Raw genomic sequence first — 24,197 nt, forward strand, 5'->3', positions numbered from 1 at the left:
GCCACCACCTCCTCTTTATGCATCCGACTGCCCGGGTCTGGGGGTCCCGCCCTGGGCCCCAGACGGGCCTCTCCCGTCTCCCATCCAGAGGATTTCGGGTCCAGGGTCCTGTCCGCCCCCGTGCACGCGGAGGGTCCGCGGTAAGGCTTCATGCGTGCCTGTGTGCGTGGTGGGGAGGGGAGGGCTCTATCTGGAGACTGTCCCACCCGCCCCACGTGTGGCCCCGGGGGATGCAGCCAGCTGGGGTGTCGGGTTTGGGTTCAGAGCAAATATTGTCCTGAACCAGTTCTGAGGCGCTCGGGAGGGCTGTTGTGTGTTGTCCGCACGTGTTTGTGTGTTTGTATGTTTTCCTTGGGAGGCGCTGCATTGACTGTGGCTGCCGGCCAGCCCCATGGAAGGACACAGGGTGGCCGGCGGCATTTCGGGCCCCCACGCCCACACCTCACATCCAGCTCAGGATTTTGTCCGCCAGGCCCCTCAGCGCGGGCCACCCTGTGACCAGCAGCCCTGTCTTAGCAGGTCCAGATGGAGGCTCTGGTCCTGAGAACCCCGGGACTGGCCACTGCTGTAACCCCCAGTGCCGTCTGGGGGCCTCGGCGGGCAGCTGGGTCCCAGGTGGCCACAGCCGGGCCGCTGGTCCACCTTGGGGCCTCACTCTGTGGCTTGGTGTCTTCCATGTCCTTGGCCAGTGCATGGGGCAGCCACCTGCCCAGCTCCCCGAGGGAAGGCCCTGGGAAAGGGATGACCTGGGCGGGGGTGGAGCAGAGGGGCCAGCCCCTTCCATCAGGCATCCCAGGTCCCACTGACAGGGTCAAGCCGGTCCCCACCACCAAGTCCAGGCCAGAGGCAAGAGTGGCCCCTGAGGGCAAGGGTGGGAGAGAGGCTGGGATGCTCCAGGGGTGATGGTGGTCAACACTGAGACCATGTGATGGACCCTGGCCATTCTGCGAAGTACAGGGAGAAGGGGGTGAGTGGGGGGGGGCAGGACTCCATCTCCACTGGCCCGTTCTACAGCTGGAGTCTGAGGCAAGGACAGCACACGCAGCCATTAGGGGGTGGCCCAGATAAAGGTGATGCAGCAGACCCACCTGGATGTAGGACCCGTGATAGGAGGGGCGGGGCAGGCACCATGGGCAGCAGATCTCAGCTCCATAGACAAAAGGACCAGCCAAGAGCCATGGCCCCTCAATGCAGGAATGTGCTGAAAGCAAAGGTAGTGAGCTCCCCGTGGCTGGGAGTAATCAAGCATAGACCAGCCAGAAGTGCTGTAGGGGCACCCTCAGGGGGTGCTGGGGAGCAGAACAAACCCCATCTATAGTGCTGTGGCCGGGAGTGTGTCAACCCTGAGAGCCTGGGACATGTGTGGCTGTTCTCAGATAGCTGGGGATCCTGAAATCCAGCCACATGTAGACGAGCTGCTCTGTGTGCCTTTGCTCAGGCCCACCCCACCCTCAGCCCCCAAAAGTGTTGCCCGGAGCACCGAAATAACTCAGTGTTTGTTGATTGACCTTCAGTTGTTACTTGGCTCCATGGCTGTCCCAGCAGAAGCCCTCAGAAGGTTCAGGTTTTCTTCCTAAATATCTCTCCATAAGGTGTCAGTGTCCCTATAGGTAATCCCCTCACTCAAGTCCTCACTGGCTGCCGGGTGGGCAGGCAGGGGGTGCAGCAGCTGGGGCCGGAGTACTGGGCTCCTGGGAGAGCTTGTGACAGTCCTGGACATGGGAGCTCATCCCCCTTCTCTTCCCCCACCCCCATCTGTACCCCTTTTTACCCTCTCCCCTTGCAGCCCCAGGCCCCCCAGCTGCAGGTGCCCCGAGTCCTGGGCCCAGGTGCTGCATGCCCTCCAGTGTCCCTGCCGCACCGCCCCCCCCGCCCCCGCCACCATCAGCCCACCACGCTTGGGCCTTGACCTCTGACCCCAGGAGCTGGAGTTGGGAGGGCAGAAACCAGGGAAGGGCCCGATGCTCAGAACACCACGGGGACGAGGGCCAGGAGTCCCTCCAGGCTCCCTGGCCCTGCAGCTGCCCCTCCCCCTCCCAGGCCAGACCCTCGTCTGTGTGGGCTCCATCAGCGTTGGAGGAGAGTGTTGACGGAGCGGGAGGTTCGGGGAGGGTAGGAAAGGGCCGCGCTTGCTCCGGGAGGGAGCCTCAGGACCCAGCCCCTAAGCGGTCCCAGGCAGCTAGAAGGAAGGGCTGGGCTGGCAGCCCCAGCTGAGGGCCCCTCCCACGGCCAAGGGCGGTGCCCGGCAGTAACGCACGTGCCCGCACCTGGACGCGGTAAGGACTGGGGACAGCCCAGGCTGCCACTGGCTTCATGGGACCCGCTCGAGGGCGTCCAGGGCTGTGTCCATTCCCTTCCCCAGAAGGCTCCGGGGAGCATGGAAGGCATTGGAGGCCCTGCCTGTCCCAGGGAGGAGGGATTCACGGCAGCCTGGGACCCCTATGCTGCCTGCATCCCCGGCCACAGCTGGTCGTCTGGAGGGACTGTCCCTCCCCGAGACTCCAACCCAGGCCCAGCACCGTGGGGACCTCCTCTGGTGGCCTGCAGGTGGAAAGGGCTGGGAGCCATAGGCCCTGTGGCTGTGAGACCCTCCAGCTCTCCCACGGCCCCTCTGCACAGCCTCCCCTGCAGGGACCCACCCTCGGATATGCCCGCGCCCACCGCCTGCAGCTGGGCTCCCTGGCAGCCCCCCGCCTGAGACCCTGTGCTGGAGGTTCCAGACTCCCCGCCCCCCTGAAACAGGTGGCTCTTTGGGGCCCCAACTCCCTTTCTGCTGCAGCCTGAAGGCTGAGAATTAGAGATGCCCCCTCCCCTGGCAGCTCAGGCATTGTCCCCAGCAGAGGCAGGAAAAACTTCTGAAACTCAGCTCCTCCAAGCGGGGTCCTCCTTGCACTGGGGGCCTCAGCAGGGCTGGGGCGGTGCCCCAGGCTCCCACCAGGCTTGGGAAGGAGGGTCAGGCCCTCAGCACCCCCGCAGTTGTGCCCCAGCTCCTTACCCCAGGACCTGGACTGCGGCAGAGCTCAGAGGCCATGCCTACAGGGTGGCCTGGGCATCAGTGGGCAGTGTGAGGCGGGGCAGGGGGTAGGACCGGTCTCCCACATGTTGGGTATCTCCTTCCCTCCCCTGAGGTCCACCTGCTCCCGGCTCAGCCTCGGCCCCTCAGAACCCTTGGCCTTGGGGCCTGTGGCAGCCTGGATGGGTCTCGCACACAGCGATAGGAGGGCTTGTTGCTGGAAACGGGCATTGAATTCAGGAAAGAGTGTGCGGGTCGTTCCGAGAGCAAAACACTGATACCCGCAGAGCCTGCGCCCCGGGCTGGCCACCTCCCCTTCCGGGTGCTCTCCAGGGACAAACAGCTCGCTGATTTGGGGGAGAACTTGAATTAGGACTAATTTCAGTCCAGGCAAGATCTAATCAGACACCCGGCCCACTGGGGAGATGATGCCCCAGGGCTGGGGTACGTCAGGTGGTCAGGGCCGGCTACCGTGGTGCCTTCCTCCAAGGTAAGACCACCAGTCGGCACCCCCAGATTCAAGCATCACGTGGCCCCGAAGTGGGTCGAGCGGGGCCACAGAGCAGTGTTCACGGCCACCCCTTGCTCAGGTCACATGCCCCCTTGTCCCTGTCACCAGGGTCCTGCCAGCCTCCTCGCTCCCCCAGATTTGTTGATACCCAAACTTGCATTTTTCAGTCCCTAGAAAGGTATTTGAATACGGGGCTTTCCCCCCAGGTTCTGGTGGAAAATCTCAAACACTCAACAGAGGCTAGAATAACGAACTCCCCTGAACGTGTCACCCGATGGTCGACATGGACGCCGGCTTCACCCCAGCTTCGCCAGGTGTGGGTGGGCCACAGCTTTCCTCCCCCAAGCCCTGCATTATTTTGAAACAAATCAAAGGAGAGGAAGCCTCCTGGGAGGGGGTGCACGTGGGGAGTGGGCACCAGCGAACAGATGCAGGGCCATCAGAAGCGTAGTGGAGAGGGGTCCGCCTGAAGTGGCCCAGCTCTGTGGATGGAGTGCTTGGCCGTGTCGGCCCTCTAGCTCAGGTCCGAAAACGGTGGGAAACTTATGTTTGAACCTCATGCCGGTGGCTCTAAAAAGCCTGTGAAGGGTCTGGAGCAGCGACAAGACCGCCCAGAGTGGACCGTGGGTGGCAGGGGGTGTGGAGGGGCCAGGGGATTCCAGGGAAGGTCAGATCCGGCGACGGGGGGGGCCCCAAGGGGCAGCAGGAGCCCCCGTGGGCCGAGCCGCTGCTCAGGGCCTGGTGGGCGGGAATGCCCAGAGGGCCTTTGGGAAAACCAAGGCCATCAGTGGTGGAGTCTCAGCAGAGCCGATGGGGTGCCGATCCGGGGGCGCCGGCCTGGAGCTGCCGACCCGCAGCCGTGGGTCTGGGAGGTGTGTTTGGGCTGGGGCGTGGGTGGGATGGCTCAGAGGGTGCCAAGGAGAGGTTGGCGGGGGTGGGGGTGGGGGGTGTGACACACGGGGCCGTAGGATGTGGCCACCAGGAGGTGAGCGGTGATCTTCTGGGGATGACATCCAGGGGCCGTGGTCATCAAATTCAGAGACAGAAAGGAGGATGGTGGGGGCCCGGGGCTGGGGGAGGGGGTGGGAGTGAGTGTTTAATGGGGAGAGAGTCCCGTCTGGGAGGATGAATGAATTTCTGGAAGTGGACGGCGGCCTTGGCCCCTCAACCTTAGGAGTGTAGTTAATGCCACTTAGAAACGGTTAAAATGGGAAAGTACTTATTGTGTCTATTCTACCACAACGGAAAGAAAATGAAATCCACTTTGCCTTAATCTATGTTGAGATTTTTATGTGGAGATCTGGCCAGGAGCTAACTACGGTGCAGTTAGAAGAGCTCGTCGTTTAAGCACATAGGAAAAGCTCTTCATTCTGTGTAAACTGTGGGGAAATCCCTTAGTCTCTTGAAACTCTGTGGTATCGTGTTTAAAAGTGGCGATTAGGCCACCGTAACTGCCGGGGCCAAGTGCCTCTCTGAGATTTAGCTTGGCTGTAAATGTCTGGTTCAGCTGCTTTGATGGCCTGCACCAGACCGGGGCCAGCGATGGCAGCCGGTGGGCTGAGTGACCGCCATGCGTCTCTGTAAATGCCCTTTCACTGGTACGTGACCTCTCGTTCCGTACGAGCTACCTCTGGCTGCTCTCAGTGGGAGAACTGCGGCTATGCAACACAGCCCCAGAGACCGTGGGGCCCACAGAGTGTAAGATATTTGCCCTCTGACCTTTGACGGGAAAAGCTCACCGATGCCTGATTCACGCTGATGAAATACATAGAACACTCTATTGCCAAATGCCCCCTGGGCGTGTCATTGTTCTTCCTCTGGGTCACAACTAAAACTAACTAATAAAGCAAGACAAAATTAATAAGAAATCCAAGTGCTCCATCGATAAACGGGGGTCCAGGACTGGGGCCTGAGCAACAGAAATCCTGGTACTGTTCCAGAGGGACACGTCGGAGGATGGCATCCACGCCGGGGAAGCGGCAGCCCCGCTCACGGCGGCTCGGGTCTGAGATGCTTCCAGATCCCTAAGAGGGCTGAGAAGACAAGTGGGGGGCCAGGGAGCCAAGCTCGGAGGTCAGAGGGGCGCTGGGCAAGAAGGTAAGTCCGGGAGTCTCCTGCACCACGGGAGGGATTGCCCAGAGATGGAGGGCAGGAGCCCGGGGCGGGGGGGCCAGAAAGGGTTGTCTGGTGGCCCTAAAGGCCATCACAAGTGGCCAAGCTTAGCCTACAGGGGGGACCACGTGATGATGAGGCAGAGACTGGGGTGAAGCGGCCACAAGTCCAGGGATGCCAGTTAACCCCAGAAGCTGGAAGAGACAGGGAGGCCCCTCCCCTAGAGCCTTCGGGGGAGCTCACCAACCTGCAGCCCTGCTGCTTGGGGACAGGGACAGCCCCCTGGAGCAGCCTCTTAGGGGCAGCATCCCCAGAACCCTCCCAGCAGGCCATCTGGAAAGAGACGGAGGGTCCGGGCCACGGTCCCTGGAGCAGCCTTGCCGGCCCGGCGAGCACCAGCGGATACCGTCCCAGGGGAGGGCTGGATGCACCAGGGCCAGAGGACTGCGGGGTGCGGGCTGGGCTCCCCGCCTCCCGCCCGTGCAGGGAAGCCACCTCCCAGCCTCTGTCGCCTGCCCAGAACCAACTCTGTCGCCCCAGCACCCCCAGAACCAACAGCCCAGGCAAACCTGGACGTCGACCGGCCACAGCCCCGGGCCAGGAGCCCAAGGAGTGGACGGCTGGAGGACAGTGGGCTGAGGGGACAGAGGGCAGCTACGTCTGCCAATGAAGTGGACCAACCAGGGTCCAAGTTGACCGCAGACCCTGGGGACTCAGGCTGGCGGGGGAGCCAGGGCTGCATGACCCTCAGGCTGAAGGAGGTGACGGGGTACAAGCAAGAGACGGAGCAGAAAAACTGACAACCCCCGGCGCCGGCTCTGGCCAACCCCCCCCCCCCCCGCCCCTGTTTCCCTTACCGGATTCTCTGCACCTGTGGAGCCAGGTGATGTCCTTTGCTCAGCGGACAGGACGGGTGCCCCGGATCTGGGACTCACAGCCTAGCAGACGTCCTGGCTACAGGGTCCCACAGGATGCGGCCACCTGGGTGAGCAAGTGAGTGCGTGCATGCGGGGCCTCAGGCCTCTGGGGCCCACCAGGACAGCGGTGGACTGGGTCCTGGAAACTGGGCAGTGGCCCCCGCCCCCGAGCCTCTCCAGAAGCAGACCGGCCAGCCTGCTGCCCCACCACGTGCCCCGGCTTCCCCAGATGCTGCTGCTTGGGGCCACCTGGAAATGGAGCCCCATCCAGCTCATAGGGTCGGTGAGGAGGCCCTGGGGCCACCAAGCCAGCCAAAAAATAATTCAGTTAGTGGCCGAGAGCCCATTATTTTAGTTTAAATAGGAAGAAGCCGCACTCTGCCCACGTCTCTGCCTGCCCGCCTCCTAGGTTTGCTGAAGAGCCCTGAGGTCCTAGCCAGGCCGGGGGACCCTGTCCCAAGGACGCTTGGCCCCTCCAGTCTCTGCTCCCTCCTGTCGTCAGGGGGCATGCTGCCCCGGCCTCAGACTCCTACAGGCGTTGCACGCACATGGAAATCAAAATCAGACCTCCTTTGAAGGAAAAACTCGTAACTTTGTGAGTGATGGAAGTTACCTAAACTTACTGGGACCATTTTGCGGTATAAACGTATGTCAAATCATTACGATGTATGCCTGAAACGAATACACTGTTGTATGTCCGTTTACCTCAATTTTTATTTTATTTTATTTGGGCACACTGCGTGGCTTGTGGCATCTTAGTTCCCAACCAGGAATTGAACCCGCACCCTTGGCAGTGAAAGCGTGGAGTCCTAACCACTGGACCGCCAGGGAGTTCCCTATCTCAATTTTTAGAAACTCGAAAGCTGGTGCCCATGACGTGCTTTGGGCCCCGGAGGCCAGGTCTTGGCCGTACAGCCTGCTGGGAGCCCTCCGGGACTGGGGCACTGGGGAGCCGGGGGCCAGGCTGCAGTCGCCAGGTTCGCACCCACCTGGGGTGGCATCGGGCTGCGGCGCCATCAGGAGAAGAGGGCCTGCCTGTTGTCAGCTCCGGCTGGGCCCCCTGCCCCAGCCCCTCCATGGGGGCCTGGCCACCCTGGAGCCGGATGGGGACTCGAGGCTGCCGTGGCACTAGCTCGGCCCCGCCTCCCAGGGCCCTGTGGGGACATCGAGGCAGAGGTCTGGGGGCCAGCGGTCCTGCCTTCAGGGGCACCCTCTGGGGGGTGCCCAAACAGCAAGGAAGAGACCTGACTCCAAGTCTCAGGCCACCAGAGCCCCCACGTGGGTGAGCCTCTGCCGCCAGAGTGGGCAGAGGTCAGGGCTTGGGGGTGCAAAGGCGGGGTGAAGGTGCCAAGGGGTGTGATCCCCACCCCAGTACCGAGACCTCAGGCAAGTCCCACAACCAGCGGGCCCCGCCCCCTCCTGCCGTGACACCAGCATCCTGCTACATGGCTAGGCCGTCGGGCAAGGAGACTCCAGGGCAGGCGGGGGGCTCTGCCGGTCTCTTCTGACCCCCAGACCTCCCAACAAGGGAGCTGGGGCCTGGCCTCCCTGACTTCTCTGCAGGCATACCTACCTGGGGTTCTCGGCACCAGCCCAAGCTCACAACTCCCAACGTGGGGCCGCACCCTGGATCTCTCCAGGCTCCCGGCCTCCAGACTCCGACACCCACTTCCCCACTCAGCCCCACTGCAGGGCATCAGCCCAGCACACCCAAAGCCGAACGCCCGGCTTCCTCTCCCTTCACCCTCTCCCTTCACCCTCTCCCTTCACCCTTCTGCTGCAGCCCTCGGGCCAGTTTCTAGCCGGCCCCTTGCTCGTGACAGATCCCCAGAGCCAGTCTGGGTCCTGCACACCTGCCTGTCATTCTGCCTTCAAGACATGTCCAGCATCAGACACCTGCCACCTGCCACGGCACCCCGCCGCCCGCCCTTCAAGCGCATCCTTGGGCAGCAGCCAGAGGCGCCTTGGCAAAGCGGGGCCAGAGCCGCCTCCGCTCCCAAGCCTGTAGGAAGAGCAGAGCCCGGGGCCTGGGCCACACATGGGTGCCGAAGGGCAGCTGGCAGGGGTGAGGCTCCAGCCTCCCTGGCGAGCTCCCGGAGGTGGGAAGGGAGCCGCCCAGGCCGGCTTGGATGTCCCCCGCCCCGCCCGCCGTCTCCTTCTAGAAGCCCCAGCCCTGCCCAGGGCACCCACCCACCTGGGGGCCGGCTCACCCTCCCTCCCTGCCCACCTCGGCCTTCTCAGGCCCTCATGTGCTCCTCCACTCAGCCACGTGTCCTCTCCCTGCACCCCCTCCCCCGTGTCCTCCCCAGCAGACCGGCCCTCACCACCCACACCGAGCTCCCAGGGGCGGGGCCCAGTCTGCCCTGCCCTTGGACATCCTCCGTGCTGACACCCAGCACCAAGGAGACGCAGAGAACAATCACCAATGCGAAAAGACGGATGCTGGTGAGTATGGAGGGAGCTGCCGGGGTGGGACCCCTCCCCCCAGAACCGGCCCTTTTGGGCCAGCTGAGTCTCCCCAGGGAGTCTCCCCTGGGGTGCCCAGGCGGAAGGCTGCGGGGGGAGGCTGGACGGGGGTGAGCTGGGAGCAGCGCCCTGCCCCGCCGAGGGGCCGCTTGGGGCCCCGCCAGGTGGTGGCTGCCAGCCTCCCCACGCGAGCCACCTCCCGCCCGTGGTTCGGACTTTCCCAGCTTCTAGGCTGGCGCCCACCCGAGCGGGCGGTGAGGGGTGTCTGATCATAGCTGGTCCCCCGGACCCCTCCGGCGTGGGCCACGTTCCCAGCTGCTGCCTGGGACCCCTTACCTGTGACAGCCCCACCTCCAGCGCTGGTCAACAAGGGGTCTCTCGGGGGAGGGCCCTCATGAAGTGGCAGCTGAATCAGGGTCCAGAGGTGGGACGTCAGCAAGACAGACGGTGACACAGAGGAGGGAAAAGCGAGCCCCTGGGAAGGCGGGAAGGTGGCACCAAGGCTGACATTTGAGCTGGGTATGGAAGGCGTGCGGGACAGGCAGCGGGAAGGAAGGAAGCCTTCGCTCCCGGCAGAGGGGCAAAGGCCGGGGTGGCAGGAGACTGGGGCGCATTCCAGGAAGGAAGGGTGCTGAGTGCCCAGAGCACCGGGCCAGGGGGCTTGCCCTAGAACCAAGGTGCTGGGGAGCCACAGAGGGCTCAGGAGACCCAGCAGCGGCCCTCTCAGCCGGAGGGCAAAGCCGGCCTGGCCGCGAATCAGCGATCGGCAAGCGCTCGCTGTGGCCCCACCCACGGGGGGAGACGTGGCACCTCATCTTAGGAGCGCCCAACCGACCACAGCAATGGGCATCGCCCTCTTAAAGTGACAGAGCCCCGCGGGCTGGCCCGTGGCCGGACACAGGAGGTGGGAGTGGGCCGGAGGGCAGGCGGGCAACGGTGAGGGGAGGGGGCGCTGCCTGGGCAAAGGGCAGAGACAGGAATGTGCAGGGCGTGTGCCCAGGGAGGAGCCGCCAGACTTGGCCGGGCCCTGGACGTCCGGAGCAGTGGGAGCAGCCCGCCGCCGCTGGCCACAGGCCCGTGGAGTCCTCGTGGCTCCCAGCCCAGACAGCTCCCAGACACGCGGCCCTGGGGGGCGTCCTGCGTTCCCTTGGCGCCTGGCCTCTGAGCTGCCAGCCTGGACCTGAGCTGGGTGGCGCAGAGGGGACAGGTCAGCCGTGCCCGGGGGCCTTGGGGCTACCATCTCCGTGCCAAGCACTGCCCACCCATCCCAGAGGGAAGCTGGGAGCCGTCACAAGCTGAAAACTCGCTGGTAAACAAATAGGTTTGATTGGGAAACGGAAAGCTGAAATCCCAGCGGGCCCCCAGATCGCCTCAGGGGGTTTCCCCGAGTCTCCGGGAGCAGCAGGACTGACTCAGGGCGGTGGGGTTGACCGAGGGCAAGGCCCTCGATGATGCCAGCCCCGATCACGGACGCCAGCCTGCACACAGGTGGGCCACAGGACCAGAAGGCGCTGTGTAGGTGCCACTCGGGGCTGCCCCCTCCCTGGGGTCCCCAGAGGGCCGTGTTCCCTAGCCCTGACAGGTCAGCCCACCCTGGAAAGGTGGGGCCCGACCAGAGCACATCACTGAGCAGAGAGCTCTGAGGGGCTTGGACCCCACTGTGCCCCAGTGTGCGTGCCATGTCACCATGGGACACCCAGCCCCCCTCAACCTCCCTGTTCCCCCAGCAGCCCAACTTCCCGGTCCTGTGGGAGCCCCTGGCCCTGCCCCCCAGACCACCCTGGACTTCGATGGCCTCACTCACCTTCCTGTGAGGTCCTGCCTTCCCGCTGCCCCCAGGCCCCCTCTGCAGCCCCCAGACTCTGCCTCTGCTCCCCAACCAGCCTGGTCCCCACTGGTGTCAGCCCCCAGGCTGCCCCTGCCTCCAGTGGAGAGGGCCCGGCCCTCCAGCGACCCCCCACCTGCTGGGAGCTTGCAACCCACTCACAGGCTTGTGGAGCTCCTGCCGGGGGAGGGGCAGCAGCGGCCCACACCACCCCCTCCAGCGGCCTCAGCCCCCAGCAGTTGCCCACCCGCCAGGGAGGCAGTGGCCGTCGTCAGTTGGGCCCCTTGCCCGCAGCCTATGGCCAGGCCCAGCGCCCCCGCCCCCAGCACCTCCCCAGTCAGTCAGTGGCCAAACCCAGCCACTGCCCTCCCTGAGCGCACGGCCACCCCTGAGGTCCTCACCCCACCAAGAGCCGCCCTCTCTCCTGTCTCCCAGTATCTCCTCTCAGCTGCCCTGACCAATGGCCAAGCTCCCTGCAGGGCCCCCCCACCCCCCGGTCTGGCCACCCTGCTGCGCCCACCGGCCTCAGTGGGACTGAGGTCCAGGAACCCCTGCCTCGCCGGCAGACTTCAAACCTCTCCCCCTAATCCTTACAACTTGGATGCTGCCACGGAGACGGGGAGGGTCTCAGAGCGGCTTGTTTACTTCTCCTGACGGGGAGCTCATCCTCTCATAGCGTGACTCTTCGATTGTTAGAAAGTTCTTCCTGCCCTCGCTCCCCACTCAGGGGTGTCTCCCAGGCCCCGCGGGTCTGGTTACTGGGGGAAGTGGCAGCACAGATTTTGAAATCCTTTTAAAAATGTTTTTCCTTTGTTTTGTTTTATTTAGAAATTTCCCAAATTTTTACCAAGTTAAAGACACGACCACAAGAATGTGTAGCCTGGGTGGATGACTGGCATAAACAACCCCTCCCCCACTGCTCAGCCTCCCCCCAAACCGCTGCCCCCCAACTCAGCAGCAAAATATGCCAAACATGTATAAGAAAACAGCAGTGCAAACAGAGCGGGGCCAGGGGCACAGAAATGCACACGCACATACACACGTGCACACATTAAAAAGCACATGTGCACCCATATGTGTCCATGAAAACCCACATACAAACATGCAGGCATGCCCACACACTCCCACGCATGCACGTGCGGACACACGCATGCACACGCATTCACACACACGCACAAACACGCATGTGCACACACAAATATACAATACATGCAGCACACACTCACATGCACATAAAACACACACATAAGCACACAAACATACAGGCACACACACGCGCACACACACACGCACACACGCGCACACACACACACACACACACTGCTGTGGGGTAACCCTTTCCGCAGTCCAGGCTGCAAAGTAGAAATAGGTCCCGATGGGGGTCAGTTTGCTGGGTCCAGCCCCACCGTGGTCCCTGCCCACAGTCGTTTGCCCTCTCTGCCTCAGTTTCCCCATCCCTCCCCAGGTCCTTTGGAGAATCCAGTGGGACCGGGGTGGCAGGTGCTGCAGGTCGGCACGTACAGCCACGTGATGTGGGTCCTCAGAGCCGGGGGCCCCGGGGCTACTCCGGGGCAAGGTGGGCACCCTTGGGCCTTAGCAATCCTGCCCTGGACAGAGACTCGACCATCAGACCACGGAGGGCCCCCTTCTCAGAGGCCGCTGGGACCCCAAGGCCCAGCCACAGCTTCTGCCTTTAGAGCACCCCAGGCTGCACCCCCTGAGGAGGGCCCAGCTCCCACTAGGAGCCTTCCGCATCCTGCCGTGAACCGCCGTGACCTTGAGAAGCTGCCCTGATCAGATGGCCTCTGGGAGCTGGCTGGGCCCACCGACTTCGCCCCCGGGGTCTCTCCCACAGAGGCCCTGCTCCTTGGCCACGAGACACAGCTTGAAGAAACCGAGTTGGGATTCCCACTCAGGCCTTCCTGCACCAAAACCCCCTCGAACACTGCCCTGTGGGCCTGGGAACCAGCTCTGACTGCTCCTGGCCCGAGGGGGGCCCGGGAGCTCCGCTGCCCCCAGGATGACAATACCCTCTGCAAAGGAAACAGGACTGGTGAGGAGGTTTGGGGGCTGGGGGCTTGGGGGGCCGACCAGAGGGTCCTGAAGCCAGAGCTCACACCTCCAGGATTAGGATCAACCCCCCTTGGCAAGGCAGGACTGGGCTCGGGGACTTTTGCTGGCGTGGGGACAGGAGGGAGAGGATCTTGGCCTTCCGAAATGTTTACTACATCAGGAAATTAATTCACTACGCACGGGATTCAGTGACGAAGTATAAAAACACACACACGCGCACTTGGGATAAATTGAGTCCAGGCCCGGTCAGCCTCTGCCCGGCCGGGGGAGGTGAGGAGCCTCGGGGCTTCCGTGGCCACAGCCCACGAGCTAGGGGGTCGCGGGGGTGGGGGGCCAGGGCAGGGCCGCGTCCCACCCCACCCCACCACGCCCAGGGCCTCCCCCACCCCCACCCCCGGGCCAGCAGGGCTGTTCCGAGCTGTCACCATTACACAACTCCAGACTCTGCTTCTTCATTAAGGCCCCACCGAGGGGGGCCGCTGACCCGCAGCCTCAGGAATGTGCCTTTACAGAGCCCGGGGGAGGGGACTCGGTGTGACCGCTGCCCCGGTGGGCCGGGCCGCTGGAGGCTGTCCAGGCTGCTGGACACGTGCGCCTCAACGCTGGCCGGTCTGGTCCAGGGCCGAGGGAGGCCGGCTGCGCTCATGCGATGGCCTGGCCAGGCTCTGGGCCAGGAGCGGGGGCATGGGTGCCGATGGGGAGAGAGGTACGCCCAAGGGGCACCTGAGCCAGAGGGCATGGCAGACCAAGGGCAGACGGGCCCAGCCTCAGCCGCTCATCTGTAAAACGGGATGCCCCACTCCACCTGCTTGGAGGACTCGGGGCAAGCCCTCGGCCCTTGCCTACTCCCTCTGCCATCCTGACGCATTGGCCCCTGTGCGCCTTCCCGGTGACAGCGCCCACCCCTCCTCCCGGCTGCCCCCGCAGGCAGCCGGCGTCCTCAGGACCTGGGGGTCCACGCTCCGCACGCGCACAGTAGCCCTGAGAGGACAGATGGGGAGATGCCCGCCGTGCAGATGGGGAAACTGAGGCTCAGAGGGACAGCTGACCGGCCAAGTTCCCATGGCTGGAGTCCCTCAGCCTCCTGCCAGCCTGGCCCTGCCTGTCCACCCCCTCGACCCCCACCATGCTCACCACCACCCCTCCAGGTCCGAGGCGCCATCTTTCTGAGGAACTGAGCTGAACACGCCCTTTCCCTGCCCCAGCCTCATCCACAAACTCCCCAGGGTTCTGGGGTGACTGTGCAGGCAGCCAGGGCTGCACCCCACACCCCAGCTTCTACTTCTGTCCCATCCCCTGGTGCCGCCACGCCCTCCCCCACTCTCACCTTCTTGGGGTCCCAGACATCGGCCCATCCCCCGCACAGCGATGCCTCACCACACCTGGTCGCAGCCCCTCCTCCTCTAAGCTGGGAGCCCCCAGGGCAAAGACGGCTCCCACCCCCCACGTGGCCGCCAGTGCCGTGGATGCCTGAGAGGCGAGAGGCCGCCCAGGAGCCTGAGGACTGCTGGGGACCCTCCCCACACCCTGTGGATGCCGTGGCTTTGCCCCGTGGCCGCAGGAACCCATATGCTGGGAGGAGCTGCAGGTGGGCGGGAAGCCTGTCCAGCTGGCGTGGGTCCGCCCACCTGCCCACTGCAGTCACGCCCAGCTCTGGCTGGAGAGGGAAGAGCCACGTGGCAGAGGCCGCAAGGCCAGGCAGGGAAAGGTGGGCATCTGCTCCAGGCCCTGTGAGGCCAGGGACGCTTGGGAACCTTGGGGCTCCCTGTGGGCCTGGAACAGAGCAGAGGCATCATCTTTCCCAAGAGACATGACCCCCGCCTTCTCCATCTTGCCAGCCAGGTAGGGGACGGTGCTTGGGGTTCCACACCCTTCAGGCAAATGGCGACGCCTGCCCGGCTCGGGCCCCAGCTCGCCTAGCATTCGAGGCCGGCGCAGCGAGAGCCGGGGCCCCCGCTCTGCAGCCTCGCCTCACCCTCCTGCCTCCCCCCTGCACCGGTGACAGGTCCTGCCTCTCTCTGGCATCCACCAGGATGCTCTGTGCTGGGGCTGGCCGGGCGGCTTCAGGAAAGCGGGGCTGGTTTGCATTTGAAGCTGTGGACGAATCAGCCCACTGGATCCACTTGACCGTAGGAGCGCAGCCCGGGCCAGACCGACGGGACTTGCTGGGCCAGGCTGGGCTGGTGGACCGGGCAGCGCCCACCAGGGCATGCGGCTGCACCCAGCTGTAACCCGGCCAGGCGGAGCCCAGCGCAGTGGGCCAGCTCAAGCAGCCAGGCGTGGCTGGAGGGCCCAGAGCCTCCGCTCCAGGCTGGCCCCGGGCCACAGCCCAGCAGCACACGCTGGACCCTGGGCACGCACCCGTGCCAGACGCGCCTTACTTCTCCTCGACCCCATGGCTTCCTGGTCCTCCTGGCCCTGCAGCCGGGTCCACCCAGCCCTCCGGGCAGCCCGAGGCTCCCACTCTGCCCCGGCAGCTCAGAAACCACAATGTCTGGGGACCTTCCAAACCCCGGACCCCTGACTGCCGCCTCCCTGAGCTAGGGCCCCAGATATGGAGCAGGCTGGCCTGGGGAGACCCACGAAACATGGATCCTCGGAGAGCCGCTCGTAAGTGGAAGAGGAGGCGTGTGCGCGGGAAGGGCTGCTCGGTGCGCACCGCCCTCGTGGCGCGCCCCGGCAGGACCACGCGCAGACTCACTCGGGCCCTCGTGGGTCGGCCAAACGAGGTGTTGCGGGGGCCCCTAACACACAGAGCCCTTCCCACCCTGCCTGCTACCTTCCTCCAGCCTGGCCAGGCTCTGTGTCAGGCTCGCGACTGGTCCCTTCGGCCTCACCAGGGTCCCCAGACCTCAGGACGCCCCTCTCCCTCCTGGAGCTGGCTCTGAGCCTCACGTGGACGGCCGCACCCCCAGTCAGCTCTCCACATGGCAGCCACGACGGTCCCCAAGCGTGCACTCGGGCCTCCCCTGCCAAGAGCCCTCCTGCGCCCCCAACTCCACCAGCGTCAAATCGGACCCCTTCCCAGGGCGTCCCACCCGGCGCCCACTCGCTCGGGGCCCTGGCCACATCCCCTTCACCGGTGGTCCATCACATGGAGCCCCCCCCCTCGGAAGCCCCTTTCCCATTCCTCCAGGGACAGCACCTCCTCCCCCCCGGTCTCAGCTCAAATCGCCTTCACGCAGGGGGACCCATGCACCGGCCGTTCTTCCTGCGCAGGCTCGGCGGGGAGGGTCAGGAAGCAGGCCCCCAGCGCCACTACCGGTGCTGTCCTGGGCAGTCCACTCAGCCTCGGTTTCCCTGCCTGTGAAGTGTGGACGCCCCTAACACCCCTCGGAAGGGTTGGGTTGAGCAGTAAATGAGTTAATAAATAAGATGCTTAGAACAGCGATCGGCTCCGCAGAAGAAGTGCAATGGGGTGTCAGGGATCAGTTATTCGTGTGTCTGTCAGATATCAGGTGTCATGGCCTGTGTCTGGGTGGAGGCATCAGGGCGAGACTTGAACACCTCCCCGTAGACACGGGGCAAAAGGCAGCCAAGGGAGCAGGTGCTCAAGGTTGGGGACCAGCCCGTGTCTCTGAAATCCAAGGGACGTCCAGGGCAGGCAGGTCCCAGGGGCCGAGAGAGACATCACCCGTGGAAGGGCTGGTGAGGGCTCCTCCCATGCACACCCCCCAAGGGCACAGAACCCAAGATGTACCGCCAGAGCCTCAAGGGGTCTCTCCTCGATGCGGGGGACCCCAGGCCCTCGGCAGGACCGGAGCACAGACAGGGCACCACCGTGGTCTTGGAGGCTCCTGACAGACTTGAAATAGAAAACTCAACTTTGTGCCGACTACCAGGTGGGGGTTAAGAGGCCCTCTGCCATGGGGGGGGCAGGGCAGCCCGGGGATCTGGGCATGGCACCAAGGCCAGGAGGCAGACGGCCTGGGACCCCTCCCCAGTGGGCACCCGCCCCCCAAGGGGGCAGCTGCCAGGCCAAGCCGCAGAGCTGGGGAGAGTCTGGCCCATCCTCACGGCTGCCTCCTGCAGGCCTCCTGCCCACCCTGCACAGTGACACGCGAGCACCCACACTGGGGGATGTGCCAGGAAGCCCCCCATCCTCCAGCTGTGCCCCCAGCCGCACCCTCTTCGGTCTGCTCCGTGTGCCCTGCGCCCTTGTCCACTTCTGCATCTTCTCCTCTCCAGACTGAGCATCTTCTGGGCAGGGACCAAGCGAGCCTCATTTCAGGACAGCCGGTGCCGACGACGGGGCATCAGAGCCTCCCGCCCAGACGGCACTGGAGTAAGGGTAGACCACAGGGCACGTGGACGCTCGCGGTCAGGCAGCCAGGTCCGGCCGACGGCAGGGCCTCCTTCCTCCCTCTCCGAGCTTCACCTGCGCTCAGAGCTCCCGTCCCCAAAGCCTGGGGAGCAATTTGCTGCGCCCACCACCTGCCGTCACCCTGTCCTTGCTGGGTCAGTGCCCGGGGAGCCAGACCAGCCCCGCTCTTGATGAGCGCCCTGGACCCTGGGAAGCGGCTTTGCTGAGCCTGGCGCACCCTCCGAAGGGCTGAATCCACCCTTGGCCCGCCAGCGCGCCGTCACCGCGACCTCACCGTGCACGCGCCCTCCTAGAGGCGTTGAGTTCCTCTGGCACTCCTGGCCCCGGCCGGGTGGGGCCTGTGGCCGACCCGGAGCCTCAGGTCCTTCAGGAATGGCTCTGGTACCTGCGGCTTTCACTGCAAAGTGAAGTTAAACCACCCCAGGCTGCCCTGCCAGCTCGCAAGGGCACTCTCATGGGGAGTAGCCTCTGGGTGCCAAAGGGCCCTCTGGTGCCAGGCTGCTGGGCTGGGCGCACCCCCTGCACGCTCCTCTGCCCACTCACCTGCTGGCCACGCCCCTCACAGCAGCACCTGTGGAGAACGCCGGGCCTGGCAGCCACACGCCGACCTTGCCCGCGGCCAGTACCAGGCAGCCTGCTTGGCTACTCTGCGTCCCTAACCAGCGCAGGAGCACGAGGTGGGGGGGGCATGGGAAGGCTGACTTGGGCCCCAGGTCAGGTGCGTCCAGGTCACAAGGCCATCCACTGCATTGGCCACACCTGAAGACCTGCTGGAGGCTGGCCTGGGTGGGGGCGGGGGGGCAGAGCCCTGCCCTCTGCCATCCGGGCATTAATTCGCAGGGCCCTGGGCTGTCACCAGCCTGCCTCTGCGGAAAGACCCAGGCCCCAGGTTCCCCTCTTGCCACTCCCTGCCTCTACAATGTCCTGCTTTTCCAGAATTCAGGACTCACTAAGTCTGGCCCGTCTTCATCTACCCACGTGCACCTCTAGTGGGCCCCTACTGTGTGCGGGGCTCCAGGTCCGTGTGCCCGTTAGCTGATGATTCTCAGTCCTGGCATGGGGCAAAGGCTCTCGTGGGCAGAGCCCAGCCCGCCCAGGCACATGCAGACGTGTTTTCCTCAAGCCAGCCTGAAGCCCAAGCTGAGGGCCGCCTTCCCTGAGCCCCGGTGGCCTTGTCCCCGCACCGCTCAGACACCTTACAGCGCAAATGTGTGGGGCAGGTGCCAGCCCCGGGCCTTGTCACCTCAGACACTGACGTCACTGCCTGCTGGGGGCGGCGGGGGGTCACTTCCCAGGGCCAGACAGGAGGTCTGCCCAGCGCAGGGAGGGAGGCGCCGCCAGGCCCATCTCCCCGCCGGCTCCATCCCCGGAACCATGGCCGGTCCCCACCTGCTCCCTCCTGGTCTGCGGGCCAGCCTCAGGCAGCCGGTTCCCAGGTCACGGCCCTGAGGACAGCTGCCAGACCCACACGCTCTGTTGAGGCCCCAGCGTCCAGGAGCTGAGGGGCAGGGGTCTGGGGCCACAGGTCAGGAGTCCCCTTGGATGGCTTGCGGCCGCTGAATGGGGACTGGAGTTCAGGAGTCGGGGGCCGGTGACAAGGGGCTTCCAGCATTCCCCGTCCGTGGGGGCAGGGTCACAGGATGGGGAGGACAGGGCCAGAAGGGCAGGCTGTGCAGATACAGGGGCCCGGCAGGAGGATCAGGGTGACCCGAGAGGCTGGCGGGGGTGCCTGGGGTCTCAGACATGGGCTCAGGCCAGACTCAGAGCAGAGGGCACCCCGCCCTGCAGACTCGGGGAGCAGAATCAGAGCCTTCCAGACGCCGCACACCAGAGGAGAGGCTTCTCCGGCAAAACGTCGTAGCGGAGGATGCTTGGGGCTTGGAGCAGGGCTCCTGGGTTCACCGTCTTCCCTCTGGGAACCTTCCCCTGTGGCAGCACTCCCCTCCCCCCTCCCCACCTCGCAGAGCTGCTTCTGGCAAGCCAGCCCTCACACCCGCTCTTCCAGGAGTGGTGAGGAAACCCTAGCCCCCGTGGGCTCCCAGTCGTGTTCAGTCTTTTGGCCTGGACTGGAAGACCCTCAGGCCCCACTCACCACCCCCTCCCTCTCCAGCCACCATCACAACCGGTGCAGGCCTGTCCAGACCTAAACTACATGCCAGCTCCAGCCACGTCAGACACCCTGCAAGCCCAAAATGTCAGACAGGGCCTCCCTCTCACCTCTGTTCCTTCTGCCTGGAATGCCCTTCCTGCCTTCACATGGCAGACTCCTATTCATCCTTCAAAACCCTATTCAAATGGAATGAGCGCTCAGTACAACAACCATATAATTAACTGTCCCAACGAAGATTCTTGAGAGTTAAGAGGGGGCCCATGAGTGCTTATGCTGGGACAATAGACATAAATAGGACTTGTGGCCACCTACCTACCATCCAAAGCTCTGTTTCTACCTCTAATCTGTGCAGATAGTTCCAGGGACTGGGGCACTGGCTGCTGGAGCCTGGGGCTACAAGATTCCTTTCCTGGAATGGACTCCCAGGAAACAGGGCCCCCGGCACAACCATCTCCACGGACAGCCTTGGTGTTGCCATCCCAGTTTCTGCCCGGGACACTTTGAAACTGCTGAATCAGGAAGATTCCTGCTCCCCACTGACCCTCACAGAAGTCTCAGCAACTCATTGTAACAAAGAGCCGGCTAAGACCAGAGGAATGAGATGCTTTTTCAAGGTCGTGCAGATCCAGGAGAGACCCTTCCCCACTGGGATCCTGGCCCCCTTGGTGCCCCACGTATGGTTCTGTCATCTGCGTCGTGCCAAGGTCTTGACGGTGCAGCGCCATGTCCCAGCCCTGGTCCCAGACACGACTCAATAGTTCAAAATCTACAAGCCACAGACCCAAGGCACAAAGCGAGGCAGCATCTTCCCTCTTGGCCAGGGAATTTATTCAAGATGTTTTCTTGGGAATGAGCTTCCAATTTTCAAACCAAGATGCTACAAAATTGTGATGCTACAAATTGGATGGGTGGATGGATTGATGGATGGATGGTGAATGGATGGTTAATGGATGGTGGATGAGTGGTAGATGGATGGATGGGTGGTTGGGTGTATAGACAGAAGGACGGATGGATGGATAGAGGGAGGGATGGGAGGATGGATAAAGGTATAGTAGAGGGATGAGTGGATGGAAGGATGGATGGGTGGTTGGATGGGTAGATGGTGAATGGATGGACGATGGATGGTGGATGGTGGAGGGATGGATGGGTGGGTGGAGAGAGGGATGGATGGGTGCATGGGTGAGTGTAGGTGTGAGGACAGGTGTCGACGTATGAATGGCTAGGTGGGTGGATGAGGGCTTGGTGGGCACCTGGAAGGGTGGATGGGCAGTTGGATGGAGGATTGAATGGATCCTCGATTAGCACTTTCTTCGCCTAAAGGCTGTAAGTCTGAGTCATGGAGAGCGGCTGGAAAGGTACCCTCCGCCCCGCGAGGCTGTGGCTCCGCGCCGCGACTGCCGTACATGCCATGAGGCTCCTCCATCCCCAAATAAGGTGGACAAAGTCGTCTGTGGCCGCCCAGGGAGCAGGAAGCGGGGCGGGGCGGGGGGCCCTGCTGCCGGGGCTGAAGTCAGTTCCTCCTTCTCTAAACAATGGTCCTGGCCTGATCCTTGCCCTCCGCCGCCCTGCTCCACCCAGGCCGCCTCCACCTCCATGGGGTGCTGGGGCCCTCGGAACTGGATGCCGGGGGGCTGGGGGGTGGGGCAGAGAGCAGAGAGGCGTCCGGCTGTGGCAAAGGTGCTGCCCCTCTGGGCCGAGGGGCCTGGCCTGGCTCCCGCCGCCCTGGCTTCCCCCAGGCTTTCTGCAGGTGTTGGAGAGGGGGTGCGGGGCTGCCTCCCCCGCAGTGTCCAGAACACCCTTCGTTTTCTTCTCTGTGTCTTTTTCCCTCAAGTCACTCATTTCTCGCTCCCGTCCTCTTTCTGTGGCTGTCCCAGCCCCCGCCCCCTGCCCCTCCCCCACCACGGCCGGTCTGGGCTGTGCCCCTCCCACAGACCACCAGTTGGCAGAAGAGGAGACTGGCCAGCTGAGTAGAGTTCAGGCCCCACCCAGATGCCAGAAGAGGGCAGAGGGTAGGGAGGGGGAAACTGAGTCAGCCCACTGTCCACGGCATCTGACAGTGGCTCCTAGGGTTGGATTACTCAGCTGGGAATCTCTTGGACCTGAGCCGTGGCTGGCAGGGCTGCCCCACCTCGCTGCCCAGGCCACTGCACCCATGACCCCTGACCCCTGACCCCCCACTGTCCCTGACCCCCAACCCAATCCAGGCAGAGGCCAAGCCTCCGGGGGGTGGGGTCCCGGGGTTGACCAGGTCAGCTGGTCTGTGGGTCCAGGAGAGGCAGAGACGGGAGCCTCCTCGCTACCTGCCCAGCCCGGAGGGCGTGGGGGTCACAGTGGAGGTATCTTTTCAACCCACTGCTGCTCTGCCCACACTGCCGACCCACAGGCACAGACAGTGCTTCTGGACTGGTGTCAAATCAGTGAGTGAGTGAATGAGTGGATGGATGGATGGAGGATGGATGGAGGATGGATGGAGGATGGATGGATGTGTACGACTGGACAGCAGGCAGACAGACAGAGGCACAGAGGAGCAGCCCCCCATCTTTACCTCCTACACTTGTGCTCTCACACACACACACACACACACACACACACACGCATGCATGTGCAGCGGGCCTCCCTGGTCAAGGCCTCCAGCGCTGTCTTCCTCAGGGCTTTAGTGACCAGGCAGACCCAGGGCCAGGGTCCCTGAGCCCGCCCAGTGGCCGCCGGGGTCCTCTGCTCCCAGTAGGGAGCCACATGGCCCATGCACATGGCCTCCCGCACCTGCTAATCTCCTCTGATCCTGGCAACCTCGAGGTGCAGGGAGCCTCAGGCAGGCCTCGCTCCCGGGGCGGCTCCATCCAACGCCGGGACGGGAGAGCCTGAGCTCTGCGGCGACCAGACCCCAAGCAGGAGGGTCTCGGGGCCTGCCAGCGGCAACGCCAGCCGACATGCGGCTGCAGGCCCAGCCTGTTGCTAGGATTAGCGCTCAGATTAGCCCACCAAGTTTCCAGAGCCCCGGGTGTCAGATTCACCAGTGCTATAGAAACCTGGCTGGGCTCGGTGGGCGGGACTGGCTCCCGGGGGGCCTCCCCTCCAGGCCCAGCCGCAGCCCCCCTCCAGGAAAGGAAGGGCCCGGGGCAGGGACCGGGGCTCCCTGGGCCTGAGCTCCCACCCCCAGCCCTGCTGGGCGCCCTCCTCGTCAGCGCTCCTTGCCCAGGGAAGTTTTAGGTTTCCAGAATCAGCTGTTTTCCAGATACTGGAATGAAAACTAATGACCGAATCGTTCTGTCCCTGCAGTGGGAACGCAGAGCGCTTTCCTCCGGCGCCCCCGCTCCCAGACCCCAGCTCCCTAGTGCAGAAAATATCTGAGCCGATTTACCCCGTGGGCCAAAGCGTACCTTGGCACCTCACTACCCAGGCCCAGCCCAGGGGCCCCTCCTCAGATCCCCTCTTCCCGCAGCCCCCCTCCCCGCCCGCCTCTGCTCTGGGCAGTGCGTGGGCCAGCCCGGCCGGCCAGGAGTCTGGGGCCTGGGGCCAGCCCTTGCTGGTGAGGCAGCCAGGACGCGGGGCCATGAAGGGGGGAGGCCCTGAGAGTTCCTGCAAACGCGGCGAGGCCGGCCCGAAGCGGGTGCCCACACCAGGGTGGGGTGGGCAGAAGCAGCAGCCGGGGCCCGACCCCTTCCCCAGGCCACCTGTGCAGGGCCCACGCAGCAGCACCATCTACCCACAGCCCCCTTTCCCTGACGTCCCGGGCAGCTCAGAGGGGCCGCGGCTCCAGCCCCAAGCCCCACCGGAGCCTTTCAGAGCTGGCGGCGCTGCGGCCCGCTCCTCCGCCCCGTGCGGGCAACCGCATGCCTCCAGCGGCGCAGAACAGGCCTGGGGCTCATCCGTCCCGGTACCTCCAGCTCCTCAGCAGATGCCCTCAGCTCCACGTCCAGCCCCGCTTTGAGCCCAGCCGCCATCACCTCCTCCTCGGCACCCCCAGTGCTTGGCCTCTGGCCCCGGCCCCTTTGCTCGGTTGACCCTTTGACGCTGAAATCAGACCCTCCGCTAGCCCCTGCCTCAGAAAAGCCACATCGTCTCAGAGCTTCCCAGCCCTCACCAGTCCCCGTGGCCTCTGACAGCCTCTGAGCCACCCTCCCTGCCCGTGTGGCCTCACCACCCTCCCCCTTCACCGCCCCCAGAGACAACACGCCACCGTCACGCAGGACCTTGTATCTGTGCTCCTGCCACCGCTGTCTCTCCCCAGAAGCCCGCCTGGGTATTTAGCTGTGGACAGACAGATGGACGGATGCGTGGAGGGAGAGATGGAGGGATGCACGGAGCGGTGGATGGGTGGGCGGACGCCTGGGCGCACCCTGTCCCAGCCTCTTGGCCCTGACCTCCCGCGTCTATCATCTCCAGCTCCCTGCTGTTTGGTGGTGCACAGCCCTCCCCCACCCCGCCCCGGCTTCTTAACCTCCAGAAGTTACCCACAGGTTGGGTACTTAGAATGTCCTCTTTAACCCCTTTACCCCCACCCGCATGCACAGACCCAACCCTTCAAAAGATGCAGACCCAGCCTGTCCTGCCGTTTCTCAAACCTTCCGATTCTCCCCCACCTGCACCCCGTGCTCTGCCCCTGCGGAGACGGGGCCTGCCCAGCTCCACGCTCCTGGAGCCCCTTCACCTCCAAGCCCCACCGCAGGGCTTAGCACAAGCTCTTCCCTTGGCCCCAACAGGTCCTAGTTGCCCTGGGCAGCGCTGCATCTCCTTACCCGCTCAGGTAAATGGCCAGCAGGGTCCTGGACTGCCACAGGGCCAGGCCCCGGTCACCTGCTCTCCAGTCTCTCGGCATCACCCACTGACCCCACCCCCGGTTATA

The 24,197-nt window shown here is 64.2% G+C and overlaps 1 protein-coding gene across 1 annotated transcript; it reads left to right on the forward strand.

The window, feature by feature from the left end:
* Window positions 1-15,161: 15,161 nt before the first annotated feature.
* On the forward strand, window positions 15,162-16,326 carry LOC132525516 (atherin-like). The gene is made up of 2 exons (XM_060158200.1): window positions 15,162-15,527; window positions 15,758-16,326. The coding sequence occupies exons 1-2, from the start codon at window positions 15,506-15,508 to the stop codon at window positions 16,225-16,227; spliced, it is 492 nt and encodes a 163-aa protein (XP_060014183.1). The 5' UTR covers window positions 15,162-15,505; the 3' UTR covers window positions 16,228-16,326.
* Window positions 16,327-24,197: the final 7,871 nt, after the last annotated feature.

Source organism: Lagenorhynchus albirostris, chromosome 9 (genome assembly GCF_949774975.1).
Source record: "Lagenorhynchus albirostris chromosome 9, mLagAlb1.1, whole genome shotgun sequence".
NCBI classification, from domain to species: Eukaryota; Metazoa; Chordata; class Mammalia; order Artiodactyla; family Delphinidae; genus Lagenorhynchus; species Lagenorhynchus albirostris.